At 39.0% G+C, this 17,010-nt stretch overlaps 1 protein-coding gene across 2 annotated transcripts in view; it reads right to left on the reverse strand.

Moving 5' to 3' along the window:
* LOC126092071 (rab3 GTPase-activating protein non-catalytic subunit) overlaps positions 1–17,010 on the reverse strand; it is a 217,495-nt gene that overhangs the window by 25,387 nt on the left and 175,098 nt on the right. For both annotated transcript variants that reach the window (XM_049907488.1, XM_049907490.1), the window contains exon 21: positions 11,715–11,942. In XM_049907488.1, coding sequence (XP_049763445.1) covers positions 11,715–11,942 — 228 coding nt within the window. The remainder of the gene's footprint in view (positions 1–11,714; positions 11,943–17,010) is intronic.

A 17,010-nucleotide genomic window follows, 5' to 3' on the forward strand; every position in this document is an offset into this window, starting at 1 on the left:
GCCATACGAAAGGTTCGTACTACGTGTAGCAGTCATTTGTTTTTCTGAAGTTACACAAACTCTGGTGAGTCAGCATTAGGGTGCAACTGAACAAGTATTGTTACATGTCGTTCATGAATCCCAAAGCACATCACAGCACATCATTAGTTTATCTGTATTCAGTGAAGTAACACACATATTAAATGCGACTACTTCATGAAGTCTACTGTATAGGCTACTGTACCATAATTACTGTATTTCTGATTGTGGTGAGAAATGACTATTATAAGGGAAAGAAAGAACAAAAGCATTATGATCACTGAAAAACTATGACTTTTCAGTGCAGTGAAGTAGATGTCTGCAAATAGGGTGTTTTGCTCGCTTGTGCCCACCACACTCACTCACGGCTTGCCAGAGAACAAATGCTCAAAGTGGGCAGACTGTGGTTGAATGAAGCGCTGTGGGGTGGGGAGGGCAGAGGCAGCATGCTCTAGTGCTGTGGTTGAAACTGTTATAGTGGCAGTTCTGCCTGTCTGTGGGCCAGTGTCATTTCTGACATACTCCCTCCAGCTAATGGAACTACTCACATCACATTAGTTATGCTGTAGATGTATATTTCAGGGTAGTAATGTCTAATAGTGAAACTGTTATGATCCACTAGAGAAAACAGTGTGCTTTATGCAATATCGAATATTTGGAAACAATTTCCAGTTTCACAAGAAAACTATGTAACTACCAATTTTTGTTGGTCTCGTAATGAAAATTTCAATTCCTATTTTATATAACACCTTCTGCTTTATTGATTCAAATGTATGTATGTGGACTTGATTGCCAAATAAATTAGAAATCTAGCAATAGCAAAATAGCCTCCAAATTATTCCCTGTTGGTGAAATTACAATGAAACGACTCGTTTCAGATAAGTTTTCTTCATCCGTCTGAGATAACTTTTCGAACTGCACTGAAATATCTTTCACTATTCAAATTTGTGGCTGGAACACAAAACATTCTTCTCGTTGAATTTGAGAGGTATGGGAAAGACTACAGTTATGATTTCACCTTTCAAGACGATCTTCATCGTCACGACTACCCAATCAGGTTGTGTACAAGTCAACTTCATCACTAGATTGAGTGTGACGTGGACCACAATCTAGTCACTCTGAAAACAGATACTTCATTTTCCCAGCTGCTGAGTGTAGCTGACAGTCTCTCAACAGTTATAAATAAATATCTACAGATATAAATAAATATCTACAGATATAAATATCTACAGATATAAATAAATATCTACAGATACAACAAAAGCAGGGTAAGATGTTACATCCACATTATAATTTTATTGTAGCTTATCAGAAACCAATATTTCATTGCACATTTGATGCTCAGTATTTAATGTCTCATCTCTATAAGATACAGATATTTTCTGTAATCGGAAGGACGACCACAGAATTGTTACTATCCTGTGCAGTGTCGGAATTTCCACCTTCTCATCTGTGAGACAAAGACAGCAATGTTTCAGCACTTGTAGAATCTACAGTTAATAGATGGTGATATGACCATTTTACTGTGCTGCCAAAATGCTGGTAACCAAAAAACCCTGCATTTTGCAATTAAGCGCAGTTTTCATTTGCTAAACATGAGGCGTGTCTACAGTAATTTAAATGTATGTACCTATGTACCGTCAGGCTCTGTGTTACAAAGACTTTTCAGTTTGTGCATCCATAACAAAACAAACTGAATTGTTGGAAACTTGTCAGCTTCCAGCATTCTCATCACATCTTTGAATGGCTCTACAAATGTCACGAGTTCTTTTGCAGTGTTCTTGTCGTAACCAGTACATTTTTCAGAGATGCCTCTCTCAGGAAGCAGTTCCAGGATTTTGTTGTACTGCCTTACTACAGACAGTAGCATTCAAAACAAGCTGTCCCACTTACACTCTGTTTCTTGCGTCAAGTTTGCCTGCACTGAATTCACTTCACCAGTTTTCTCCACAAAAGGGACACTGTCTTTAGCAGAATAAGTTGTGGGATAAACCACTCCACACCCATTTATCAAATCCAACAAGTGTTTCAGGGCTGTGTTTAAAATGTGTAATGCATACATAGTGCTGAAAGGATTGCAGTGGGTTCCATATATTAGTGCCTCGGTCAGTGGCAAATGAAATTTTATTAAAATGCTGGGGGTTTACTCCTAAAAATTTGAATAAAGTTTCTTCAATGTAGTTCTTAATAAATTTGCCATTTTTTTTTCTTTTCAGAAAAGTGAGTTGTCACCAATCCCATGTTTCGCAGTAACTCATCTTGATAATCAAAGTGCACAGTACCAGATAGGTAACACATTTCCCCATATGTATCGGTCCATATTTCTGCTGTACATCCTCATGCATTCACACCTATTCCCTGTATAAAGTTGGGCATCATATTCACTTGAATTTCATCTGCTTGTCTTTCAGTGTTTCATACTACCATCATAAGATGAGGCAAAATGTTGGAAACATCTACATGTCCCAGTTCTGAACTGGCACTTACAACCTCCTGACATAAAGCGAGAAATCCTACACCTAATGTTAATGCAAATGGATGAAGGTCTCAGGCACACATTTCTATGCACCTTTTCAATTATTGTAGCTTTCACTGAAACTACTAATGCTTCAGAAAATACTAATGCTTCAGAACATACACTTTGTCATGCTCTGTGTACATGTGCCTTCAGACGTGTGGTGGCAGATCTCTAAGACAGGAGAACAGAGCACTTGCTACAGTACATGTAGCCGACATCCTCATCAGTCACTAATGAAAATCTCTCCCAAACATTATTACATCCACTGTCTTTTGCACTCAGGAGATATTATTTCGAATTACGTTTCACTTTCAAACTCTCCTTCACCTCAGGTTCAAGCGTTTTGACCCTACAATGGGCAACTGAGCAGCACTCGGGTACCTACAGTAGACAGCCAGGCAATTTGAGCGTGCAATGCTCAAATGAGCGTCATGGAAGTTTAGTACAATTATCCCCTCAGTCCAAAGCAGCTGTATTGACATCCGACGGGCTTAGCGGAACTACATGCACCGAGCAATTCGAGTGAGCGTAAACATCAGATGCAGAACTGTACAGTGAAGGATGATACCAATTGAAAGTGAGTGGATATTATCAAGGAATTAGGAATTACCTTAAATTCCATTGCACTTGAGGCAAAGGAAACTAAAGACAGGACAAGTGTATTCAAAACTGCTAATAGTACTTGGACACACATTCACCGTGTAAAATATGAGGATGTGGAAGACTGTTTGTTGCAGTGGTTCAGGAAAAGCAGAGCAGAAGGGCATAAAGTTTCTGACAAAATAATGAAAGAGTTATTCAGTTTTGAGGGTACAGTGTATACTGTAGCAGTTTATTCTGTGTACTTTCTAAAGTACCTAGTAGGAATAATGTTTTCTGTAATGTAACTTTTATCTACTGCATTTTTCATGTGTGTTTTTACAAGTTAATTTGCAAGTTTGGCGCTTCCTTTCATATATATGTGTTTCACACTTACTCTTCTGTTTTTTCTTTAGTCTTCTGAAAAACATACGAACAACAGAATCGTTACTATCCTGTGCAATGTTGGAATTTCCACCTTCCCATCTGTGAGACAAAGACAGCAATGTTTCAGCACTTGTAGAATCTACAGTTCATAGATGGTAATACAACCATTTTACTGTGCTGCCAAAATGCTGGTGACCAAAAACCGGCGTTTTGCAATTAAGCGTAGTTTTCATTTGCTAAACATGAGACGTGTCTACAGTAATTTAAATGTATGTACCTATGTACCGTCAGGCTCTGTGTTACAAAGACTTTCCAGTTTGTGCATCCATAACAAAATAAACTGCATTGTTGGAAACTTGTCACCTTCCATTTTTTCATTGTATGTATTATATTTATGAGATATAAAATAATCCATTTTCATTGCGTTCTATCATTCTATGGTCTAATTAGACAGGTATGAATGCACAACTGCAATGGTATAAAACAGACATATTTTATTCAATATTCAACTACACGATCACTGATAAAAACTCATCTACAACATAATCTATCGCATGAGAATTTAATAGTTTATACATTAAAAACTTCAGACACTCCTCCTCAACATAATTTCTTATTTTTGTCACTTCATAAGCCACAGAACAAGGAAAAACAGAAATTTTCACTAAAAAAGAAATAAGATACTTTCTAATGTGGGTCTCACGGCTCAACAACAGTGTCATTTAAGATTTTATCAGGTGTGTGTGTGGGTGGGTGGGTGGGGTTGGGGGGGGAGTGTTACCGAAAGTTCCTGGGCTAACACTTACATAGTATCTTATAGGTTTCTCACATTAGGAGTATCACATGAACGCCTGGGAGCTTCAGGGAGATTCAGTGCTACCTGCAGCCTTGCCCGGGAACATTTTGTCCGTTCATAGAGCTTTTTCTTTCTGCAGAAGCAGTTGTTCCATAGATCATTTGAATGATTTTTGTATCAAAATGATGAGGAATGAATTGGTTTACAGGATATGTACACGCGATCAGTTTTAACTTTAATGAACATATTCCTAGTGCAGCAAATACCATTAAAATGAGCTTCCTTCTTTTAAATATATTTTTGGAGTACAGGTTACTTCTCCCTGAAAAGCAAAAGCATTATGTCATAGATATAAACGCATGCACAAAAAGAAAGAAATCCTGCCAGCTTTCAGAGTGATATTTTTTGAGCTACAGTGAAAAAAAAAAAAAAAAAAAAAAAAAAAAAAAAAAAAAAAAAAATTCCTATGCCCATTCCCATGCCCCTACATAGTGTCAGCTGGATAAACAGTGCCAGTGCTGCATTTCAGCAAGTATTGTAGGTTGTGGTAAGGTTTGTGATGGGTAGGATGGATAACTACGAAGATAGGAGTTATTCCTGCAACATACCCTTCACTCCCGTAATCATCCTGGCCTATCCTCTGTCAATCACCCCTTTCCGATTCACACCCTCATGTCATCTTCAGCCTGTGGCACTCCCCACTGGCTTTGATATCACATACCCAGCCCATGTACCTGCTACCCATCTCTCTCACATTCATATTCGGCATACTGACTTCCTCCCTCTGAGTGCAAGTCACCAATCGCCAATTTCTCTTTCTGCCTCCCACCTATCTCTCTCTTTCTCTCTCTCTCTCTCTCTCTCTCTCTCTCTCTCTCCCCCCCCCCCCCCCCCCCTCTACACACCCCACTTGACACGGCCCCCACCTGGCAAAATACAGCACTGGCACTATTCATCCTGCCGAGATTCTGTAGGGGCGCAGCCGTGTGTATGCGTAGGTGTATGTGTGTATAATTTATTATAGCTCAAAAAAGGATTATTCTGACAGCTAGCAAGCTTTCTTTCTGTTTGTATGTGCCTATCAATGAATCAGCAGGTCTGCTTTCCAGCGAGTGGTCTCCTGTAATCCAAAAGTATTTACATTCTCCCAGAACTTTCCTACAACATTTATATTTCTGTTTGTCCTTTCTTTCTCTCTTTATCTTCTTCTTCTTTGCAGGCTACCAATTTTTCAAATTGCATGCAGAAACTGATAGATAACATTTTTTGTAGACAGTGCTCAGACTGAAACAATTAATATGTACTGAAATTAATGGACTGTCTGATCATGATGCACAATTAATGGAAATAAACAACATGGAATGTTACATTCCCAAGACAGGTCCCCATAATGCAGTGAGGCTTACTAATGAGAACAGGACACAAGAGTTTTAAGAGTACATTAAAAGAGGTGGTTTCGGGTGAAAGAGGTGATAATGTCAAACTCAATTTATTCCTTAGAAAGTTTTGTGTCAATATCTGAAAACTGCTTTCCTAAAAAGTTATTCAGAAGACAGGACATCAATGACACAGGGAATTAACATTTCATGTAAAAGTAAGAGAGAAATTTATATCAAGATCAAAGTCAAGATCCAACATTACTTGAATACTAAAAAAAAAAAAAAAAAATTGTGGTATTTTAAGGAAAGTCATTAAGTTGTCCAGAAGCATATCCTGACAGAAATAAATAATGCAGACAATAAGGTTAAACCTATATGGGACATTATCAAATGGGAGACAGTATATCCAGTCAGTGTACAAGAAATAATTACAATTAAACTAAATGACAATGGTGTGACAGGTAATTCACAAGTTGCAAGTAGTTTTAACACAGGTAATTCACAAGTTGCAAGTAGTTTTAACAATCAGTTTCTTAATGTAGCAGCAGAAACAGGATTAAACAATTCAGCTGTAGAGGCAACAGAATGTATTAAAATGTCTTTCCACACAACTTTAAGCAACTAGATGTAGCACCAACATCCTTAACTGAAATTAACAGAATTATAAAAAATTCTAAAAAACATGAGTTCATGTAGTGATGACGGAATTTTAAACAGAATTCTGAAAAGTTGTTCCAACTTAATAAGTAATGTCCTTAATGGGATATATGTAATGCATTCTGGCACAGGGAATATTTCCAAACAGTTTAAAATATTAAAATATGTAATTGTCACCGTAAACCTCATCATAAGAAGGGTGACAAGACCTTTCCCTACTGACATTTTTTTCCAAAATATTTGAAAAGAGTAGTCTCACGTGTAAGTAGAAACAGTTCACTTAGCATATCATAGTTTGGATTCTAGAAAGGTTATTCAACTGTGAATGCTATTTATCTTGATAAGATTTCAACATGGTGCATAGACTATCATTTCAACATGGTGCATAGACTATCAACTTGTTCTGAATGTTCAGAAATTTAAAATTTTTCACTTTACAGAACAAAAAACTGTCAAACCCTGGGACTATAATATCAATGAGTATTGTTCAGCTCATACAAATATCTGAGTGTAACATTTATACGGATAGGAAATGAAATGGTCACATAGGTCCAGTCGTGGGAAAAGCAAGTGGTAGACTTCAGTTTATTGGGAGAATAGTGAGCAAGTGTCATCAGTCTACAAAAAAAGATTGCTTATAAATCACTCATGCTACCCAACGTAGAATATTGCTCAACTGTGTTGTGGTACCCATATCAGATAGGACTAACAGGGAATACTGAACGTATATAGAGAAGGGTAGCATTACTAATCACAGGTTTGTAGTGTCACAGAGATACTGAAGGAACTAAACTGGAGGACTTCTGAAGATAGACATAAGCTATCCCAAGAAAGTCCATTAACAAAGTTTCAAGAACTGGATTTAAATGATGACTCTAGGAATATACTACCCCATATGTATCGTGAGAATAAGATCAGAATAATCGCTGCACACATAGAGGCATCCAAATTATCATTCTTCCTGAGCTCCATATGTGAATGGAACAGGAAGAAACCCTAACAACAGGTACCTTAATAACTGTACCCCCTACCATGCACCTCACTATGGTTTGCAAAGTATATATGTAAATTTAGATGTAAATAAACATTTTTTCAACAAATACTATAATGTTAAACAAAAAATTATCACCAGTTATTATTTTTTGTGATCTTTCCAAGGTGTTTGATTGTGTAGATCATGTTACACTATTAGAAAAAATCAGGTTTTATGGGACTGATAGTTTTACACACAGCTGGTTTGAATCATATGTAACGAACACAACGCAAAAAGTTGTTCTGAATAATTCAAACAATGTTGGAGGGACAGAAAATTTTATTGACTGGGGGGAAATCATAACAGAAGGTCCTTGGATTCAATTTTGGATGAATAACCCTACAGCTAACATCCAACAAACAGAATTGGTACTTTTTACATATGATACTAGTGCTTTAGTAAATTCCTTTACAGTGAAAGCGACAGAAGATAGGGTAAGGATATTTTCCAAAGACTTAAGTGGTTATTAGAAAATGGACTCTCCTTAAATGTAAGAAGAAAAAAGCACACTATAGTTAATTTTGTACAACAAATAAGAGTCATACCAACAACAAGTGTAGCACATGAACAAGAGTGTTAAATACGGTAGAATGCTCCAAATGTCTGGGTGTACATATTGATGAAAACTTGAACTGGAAGAAGCACATTACTGAGCTTCTCGTACATGGTAATTGAGGACTTGAATACTGGGCATAATCAAATTCCATGGATGATCCACAATTAAAGTGCACAGTCCTGTATTAAGGTTGTTCAAAAACAGAAATCCAGTTTTACCTTACATTACACTAGTTTGAAACAAAATAATCTTGAACTGATTTCTGCCTCAGAGAGCTAACTTGTCTTTTACATATCGCACTACGAGCTTTATGCGTCACCAACTTGTCAGAATGGGCAACATCTTCTTAATGTTCCAGGTAGTCCAGTAACGCTTTAGCCCACTTACATCCTGATACATGAATGGTTACTGTTTCTAGAATTAGAGGAATGTTGTCATCTTTGTTACTGTCATTCATCTCCTCAGATATCCCTTGTATTTGCTGAACAATAGTACTATTGCTCAACATCTCACGATCCGGCTCTATGCAGCTGACGTCACACCATTCAGAAAAATTTTATATGTCAACAGTTTCAGATCCTGGTGTACTTTTTGAAACAGCAGCTAACAGTGCTAATGAGCAGTCTTCTCCATCATCAGAATTACTGATTTCATCAATTTCTTAGGGTTAATGTTTTTCCAAGACTTGGCTAGAGTTCAACACTTTATAAATTGCGTCTAGCACAGTTAACTGTTTCTAAAATGTTTGACGATTTCTACCCTCACAATAAGTTTTTGTAGCAGACTTCCTCTATAAATTTTCTTCATGGCAACAATGATGCCCTGATCCATTGGCTGGATTAAGGCTATAACATTAGCAAGTGAATATTTTACAACTATCATCCAGTCATCTGTTAACAGAACACTTTCATCCAGACGCGATGGCACAATGTCCAGTAACAATACAGCTCTCCTAGATAGACTCTTGAACATTAAATGTTCTCGCACCTGTGGTACAAGGCAATTATGGAACCATGTTTGAAATATTGTGTGATCAATCTAGGCCCATTTCTGGTGAAAATAATGGGTGGGTAAATTGTGCAATTCTTTTCCTTTGAAACAGCACTGTTTTTAACTTTACCTATTACACCAAACTTGACTTTAAGTGGTCCTGTACCATCAGCAAAACACAACACAGCTATCCTTTCCTTGTTTGATTTATAACAAGGTGCACTATACTCTGTCTTGAAAGCTGAAGTCCTTGTCGGCAGACACTTCTGAAACAACCCAGTTTTGTCTGCACGGTTTATTTGCTTCAGCTCTAAATTTTCCCATGCAATAAATTCCTGGAAATCACTATAAAATTCAACCATATTATCCCTACTAACTTTCCTCCTTGGATAGCAATCTCCAGATACCATTATGCTGTTTTAACCTTGTTAACCAGCAAGACAATACATTAAAATCTCCTGAAAACCCCAAGGTTTTGAGGAAAAACTGGGCTCACCTGATACATACTGGGCCAGATACTTGTGTGCCCTCTACTATTCTCTGCTGAAACCATTAGAACACAGCTTTACTGAGTTCTGCGTAAGTTGACATTTTCACAGCCTTCCCTGTTAAACTGCTAGTGCACTGAATTATTTTGTCATTGGTTTTCCAAATATCACGGATCACAGTTTCACCCACATTCTCGTTGCAGTGGTAACATGGTTCCTGTTAGATCACTGAAGTTAAACACTGTCGGGTTTGGTTAGCACTTGAACGGGTGACCGTCTGAGCTCGCCAAGTGCTGTTGGCAAGCGGGGTGCTCTCGGTCCTTGTGAGGCCAACTGAGAAGCTACTTGACTGAGTAGTAGTGGTTCCAGTCATGAAAATGGATAATGGCCAAGAGAGGGTTGTGCTGACAACATGCCCCTCCATATACACATCCAGTTATGCTGCTGGCTGAGGATGAGGTAGATCGGTACTATTGGGCCTTCTGAGACCTGTCTGGATAGCTTTCTTTTAGTTTCACCCACACTGAACATCAATTCCAGAGTTTGTGTACCAATATTGAATTTATCAAACTTGTGTATTAGTTCCAGTTTCTCCTATTTCATGCTTTCGCTTTTCAGATACTATTCGACACTAACAGAAACCAATGACTATGTCCTGCAACAATCAGAATCCAGCACTTGTTTACTACCCTCATGTTGTAACATGAGATCATCATTCACTGCAACCACTCCTAGATTAAAGAAAAATTTTCAGTGATAAAAGAAGAAGAAGAATAAGAAGAAGAAGAAAAGAAAGGAGAAATAGGACATCAATAATCTGCAAAACTGATAATCTTCCTGCAGATAACCAAGAGTTTACTGTATTTTGCATATTTCCACTCAGTATAGCCTTATAGAATAATTTTCTGGGGTAAGTCATCACTTAGAAAGAAAGTACTGACTGCACACAAAAGAGTAGTAAGAAAGATACATGGTGTCTACCTATGGAGGCCATGTAGGTACCTCTTCGAGGAACTAGGCATTCTAACTGCACTCTCACAATACATATATTCACTACTGAAATTCGTCGTAAGTAATGCATCACAATTTAAAAAGAATACTGATGTTCATACTTACAGCACTACAGGGAAAAATGACCTTTACTATCCATTATTAAAGAAAGCTATCAGTGGCTCAGAAAGCAGTTCAATGTGAAGCAACAAAATTTTTTGATCAATTACCCAACACCATAAAATGTCCGACAAGCAGTAAAGCAAGTTTTAAATATATCTTAAAATGATTTCTCCTGGATAACTCCTTCTACTCCACTGACAAATTTCTACTCAGAAACTACTGGCCAGGATACATATAAATAAAAAAACCTTCTTTTTAAGTGAGTTGCATGCATAGGACTAAAAAAAGGATTCATTACAGTTAACATTAATAGTGTATACATATCCTGAAACTAACTCATTCTACATCATTCCGATAAAAGAACTGCTCAACTGATCTATGGAACATTAACTAACAAACTATCTAACTAACGAAAGCACAAAACATAGCAGCAATCTAAATTCATCGTCAGCTGTGTAAGTTGTGGGGATCAAAGGTCACAAGGAAACAGGTGGTGCACTGATGGTGAAGGGAATTTTTCGAAGGTCATCAAAGCATCCATATTGAAGAGGGCCATGGGCACATGTCCCTCATCAATGATGACCTTGTGGAGCTGGGTGAAACAGCACATAACGGAAAACCATCACTTCACATTTATGGATCTCAGCCATCATTTTCCACAGATAATGCAATCCTTGTTGGATGGAACTATCAGTAAGTGCCTGATGTTCAGAAAAGTGTGTTCCAAGTGGTCCCTTCCAAAGGGCAGACTTCTATGACACAGGAATACAAACGCTGATTCCACAATGTGACAAGGTCTCATTTTTGTTGGTGATTATGTCAAAAAATAGCTCATACATCACTGTATCTGTTGCCATTAAAGTTTTTCATGTAACTGTGCTTAAAAAATAAAACACAAAATAAAAAAATAAAAAAATGAGAAATTTAATTTCCGGGTAAGCTTTGTCCTCTCTTTCTGATGACTCTGGCAGTAGAATGTTTTTTTGGAGTGGCCAATAATTCACACCTACTAAGCATAGTTGGGGGTACAAAGTTGAGCAATAAAGTTTACTTAGTTGTACGTGAAGAAAAAGAAACAACCACAAAATACTAACTTTGAATTAAGAGAAAACAACCTGCACATCTCTCCTAATCAAAAGAGAGAAAGAAAGAAAGAGAGAGAGAGAGAGAGAGAGAGAGAGAGAGAGAGAGAGCACTTACCATTGTGTCAAAAAGTGTTGCAATTGGTCGTGGCAGCCTCATACTGAATGCCATCATCATCTGCAGTGCTGTTGCTAGCTGCCGGTGTAAGTGCACAAGGTCAAAGTTTGCTAGTGACTGGGAGAGAGCAAGCTGGGCCAGTGGAGGGGGACCAGCATCAGAGTGCCACAGCTCTTCGCTTCTCAACATCCTCAGAACACACGAAGTGCCTGTGCTACCTGTGACTGCCTGTAACAATTACCAGAAGCACTCGAGGTTTAGTGATCAAAAGTAGTCAACTTCTACTACAACATACTCTGGCAGTAAAGACATTATTTAAAAGGAAACAACGATTTCTCTTAAAAATAACAATGTTTCGCTGTAAAGGATTAGAGTACATAACAGCAGCGTCAACAATATTTTATGCCACTCAGACAATATAACTACTATAATAATACAACAATATTATGAAAAGGACAGTTGCTACTCTACCATATAGCAGAGATGCTGAGTCACAGATGGGCACAACAATAAGACTGTCGGAAAATGGGCTATCAGCCACTGATGCTTTCGTCGAAAATAGACACTGATGCACACACTGACGCAAACGCAACTCACACACACCCATAACCACAGTCTCTGGCAGGTGAAGCCAGACTGTGTGCAGCAGCGCATGATGGGAGACCCAATTGGGTGGTGGGGGTAAGGAGGAGGTTGAGGTGGGGAGGGGGGGAGAGAGCAGAGTAGGGGCACAGGACAGGACGGTAAAGTGGTGCTTGTGGGAGCATGTACGGATGTAGTGAAGAGACGCTAGGGCAGCTAGGTGCAGTTGGGAGGTTGACGGAGGATGGGGGGGAGGGGGTTAGCTGAAAAGGAGAGAAATAAAAAAGACTGAGGACTGAGGCTGCATTGGTGGACCACCACCAATGCACCCTCAGTCTTTGGTGTCCCCCCCCCCCCCCCCCCCCCTCAGCAACCTCCTTACCCCCACCACCCAGCTGCCTCTCCCATCAAGTGCTGCTGCTTGCCATCTAGCTTCAACTGCCAGAGACTGTGGTTACGTGTGTGTGAGTTGCGTTTGTGTCAGTGTGTGTTTGTGTGCATGTTGTCTATTTTTGACAAAAGCCTTGTTGACCAGCAGCACACTTTCCAACAGTCTTTCTGTTGTGCTTATCTGCGACTCAGCATCTATGCTGTATGGTGAGTAGCAACTGTCCTTTTCATAATATTGTTACATTTCATCCTGATTTTCTACTATAATAATAATGATTATTATTATTATACTTCATTATTTAATTACAAATAATAACAGGGAATATCAAACTGCAATTAATATAACAACATTTTCTACAAATACTGAATTAGTCACGATTTCTCAAATTCTGGTCATCAGTAGCACACTGCACAAGCTGGTGGTGTTTCTGAATGCAATGCTTGTGTTTCTTTCAAAGAGGTTAGCTGACTCCATTACCTAAGCAAATATTTAAAAATATTTGTCTAACAGTCAGTCATCCACAAAAGTAGTGTGCTGTCACTTACAATACAATAGAAAGTACTGTACATACTACTGTAAACTTATAACTGGGTGCAGCAGCTAAAATGGCATCAACAAAAGATTTATATCTGAAATTCACATAAAATAGGCATTACCTTTTCATTAGCAAACCATTTATAAATAAATTCATACAATGTAACCAACTAATATTTGATTCTTACTTTCACTGCCTCTTTTGCGTTATCACCACCCTTTTTGGAAGAGAGAGAGCGTGATGTTACTGTCACTCAAAGTGTCACCAAGCATGTGAATGCTTACAGTCATGCTTATAATCCAACTAATTGTCTGCAGTGAAAATCTGAATAAAGTCAATGTCCACCAGCTGCAACATTCTTCAGGGACCACAACAACAAATTGTACCATGAAATGCAAATATTGACATCTACTACAAGCATAATGTAAGTTAGGTTTTTTAGGTTTTCCTTGACAAAGTTATAGCACAATTTTATAGCGATGAGAACAACTGAGTTGAAACAATTGATTCAGTCAACTGCTGGAGAACAACAGATTCATATGGTTGTAGTTTTATGTACTGGCTGAATTAGTCACTCATTCTTTTGAAGGAAACCAGTCTATGGGAGCAATCAAATGAAAACAATCAATTCAGTCAGTTAGACTATTAATTCATTTCTTTCGAATGTATGCAGTCTGTGTGAGCACCTGAGTGAAAACAATTGATTCAGGCCACTGTAGTTTTTCATATCGATTGAATTATTCATTTTTTATTTTAAAATGAAACCAATCTGTGTTTTTTTCCAGTTGGTTGAATCTTGTATTCATTCTTTAAATTGAAACCACTCTTTAGGGTTTTTGCTCACTGAGCTACCCATTCACTCATCTGAGTGAAACCAATCTGTAGTACTTTCATTAATTGAACTAAAGCAGGGGTGTACAACAAGGGCACACGTATACCCTGGAGGGTAGCCCTACCCATTGGGGTAAGTGAAGACATCTGCAGGGGACATGTTAAGTTAAAATAAACATTATATATAATAGAAAGAAACATTCCACATGGGAAAAAATATACTAAAAAAAGATGCTGCGACTTACCAAACGGGAAAGCGCTGGCATATAGACACAATAAAAAACACACACACACAAATATCAAGCTTTCGCAACCCACGGTTGCTTCAACAGGAAAGAGGGAAGGAGAGGGAAAGACGAAAGGATGTGGGTTTTAAGGGAGAGGGTAAGGAGTCATTCCAATCCCGGGAGCGGAAAGACTTACCTTAGGGGGAGAAAAGGACAGGTATACACTCGCTCGCACACACACATATCCATCCGCACATATACAGACACAGGCAGACATATGTAAATACAAAGAGGTTGGGCAGAGATATCAGCCGAGGCGGAAGTACAGAAGCAAAGATGTTGTTGAATGACGGGTGAGGTACGAGTAGCGGCAACTTGAAATTAGCAGAGTTTGAGGCCTGGTGAGTAACGGGAAGAGATAATATATTGAAGAGAAAGTTCCCATCTCCGGAGTTCTGATAGGTTGGTGTTAGTGGGAAGAATCCAGATAACCTGGACGGTGTAACACTGTGCTGGCCGTGCACCAAGGCATGTTTAGCCACAGGGTGATCCTCATTACCAACGAACACTGTCTGCCTGTGTCCGTTCATGCAAAGTTTGTTGCTGGTCATTCCAACATAGAAGGCTTCACAGTGTAAGCATGTCAGTTGGTAAATCATGTGGGTGCTTTCACATGTGGCTCTGCCTTTGATCATGTGCACCTTTGGGGTTACAAGACTGGAGTAGGTGATGGTGGGAGGGTGCACTGGACAGGTCTTACACCAGCGGCGGTTACAAGGGTAGGAGCCAGAGGGTAGGGAAAGTGGTTTGGGGATTTCATAGGGATGAACCAAGAGGATACGAAGATTAGGTGGACGGCGGAAAGACACTCTTGGTGGAGTGGTGAGGATTTCATGAAGGATGGATCTCATTTCGGGGCAGGATTTGAGGAAGTCGTATCCCTGCTGGAGAGCCACATTCAGAGTCTGATCCAGTCCTGGAAAGTATCCTGTCACAAGTGGAGCACTTTTGGGGTTCTTCTGTGGGAGGTTCTGGGTTTGAGGGGATGAGGAAGTGGCTCTAGCTATTTGCTTCTGTACCAGGTCGGGAGGGTAGTTGCGGGATGTGAAAGCTGTTTTCAGGTTATTGGTGTATTGGTTCAGGAATTCAGGGCTGGAGCAGATTCATTTGCCACGAAGACCTAAGCTTGTTATATATATATTTCCCTCTCCTTCCCTCTTTCCTGATGAAGCAACCGTGGGTTGTGAAAGCTTGTAATTTGTTTGTGTGTTTTTTGTCTCTATCAACATACCAACGCTTTGGTAAGTTACAGCATCTTTGTTTTTAGATATATTTTTCCCACGTGGAATGTTTCCCTCTATTATATATATAGAAAGAAACATTCCACATGGGCAAAATATATTAAAAAAGATGCTGTGACTTACCAAACGGGAAAGTGCTGGTACATAGACACAATAAAAAACACACACACACACAAATATCAAGCTTTCATAACCCACGGTTGCTTCATCAGGAAAGAGGGAAGGAGAGGGAAAGGCAAAAGGATGTGGGTTTTAAGGTAGAGGGTAAGGAGTCATTCTAATCCTGGGAGCAGAAAGACTTACCTTAGGGGGAAAAGGGACAGGTATACACTCGCACAGACACAGATATCCATCCGCACTCCTTACCCTCTCCCTTATAACCCACATCCTTTCGTCTTTCCCCCTCCTTCCCTCTTTCCTGATGAAGCAACTGTGGGTTGCAAAAGCTTGATATTTGTGTGTGTGTGTGTGTGTGTGTGTGTGTGTGTGTGTGTGTGTGTGTGTGTGTGTTTATTGTGTCTATCTACCATCGCTTTCCTGTTTGGTAAGTCACAACATCTTTTTTAAAATATATATTATGTACTGAAGAGAGTAATTCTTATTTTCATCACTTAAAACTGATTAATGTTTTGCTGTGGATTAAATGGTTCCAGATACAATTAAAAGTAACTAACTACACTGATGCATATTTGGGGATATAAAGTTGAGGATAAAAGTGCCTTAGGGGTACTGGAAGAAGGAGGAACATTGCTAAATTTTAGCAACTGTTTTTCATTCTGTTTCACTGAAAAGATGTGATCTCAGCTAATTGAAAACTGGTTCTTGCCCTTTGAGATCATGCATGAGTCTCCTGTGCTTCACGACAGCCTCCTGCTGCCACAAAGAGCACAGAGCACTTGAAGAAGTGGTTGGTATGCTACTGTGGTTCCCAACAATGAGCCAGCGGCTAGGTCACCACCTTGCACTGGTGCAGTTTGGAACTGCAGTAGTAGCAGTTCGCCCCTGCATGCTGGATGGCAGTAGGGAGCTGCCAACGGTTATGTCACGTGCCCAAACAGAAAAAAGGTAAATAATTCAAATCCAGAGACTGAGTGAAAACAATCATATAACAGATGTAGCTGCCAGAGACTTGTGTGTCAGTCAGTTGTCTCACATTAAGTGAAACCACTCAAACCTGGATAGTGAATGAAAAACACACATATAGCTGGCTTGGTTGCAGAGAATACTTTCACTTGGTTGTTTCATTCAGCTGAAAAAACTGACTGAATTAAAAAGCAATCTACTAACTAATCGGCTGTTAAAACCACTCAGCTGAATCATCCTTGTAACTCTATCATTCATATTCAGAAACCAGTCATCAATGTGAACTCCTGAGGATCATTCAAATGCTATTTATCATCTTTTTATATTGTTGTTTCTGGGCTCCTCA

Source organism: Schistocerca cancellata, chromosome 7 (genome assembly GCF_023864275.1).
Source record: "Schistocerca cancellata isolate TAMUIC-IGC-003103 chromosome 7, iqSchCanc2.1, whole genome shotgun sequence".
NCBI classification, from domain to species: Eukaryota; Metazoa; Arthropoda; class Insecta; order Orthoptera; family Acrididae; genus Schistocerca; species Schistocerca cancellata.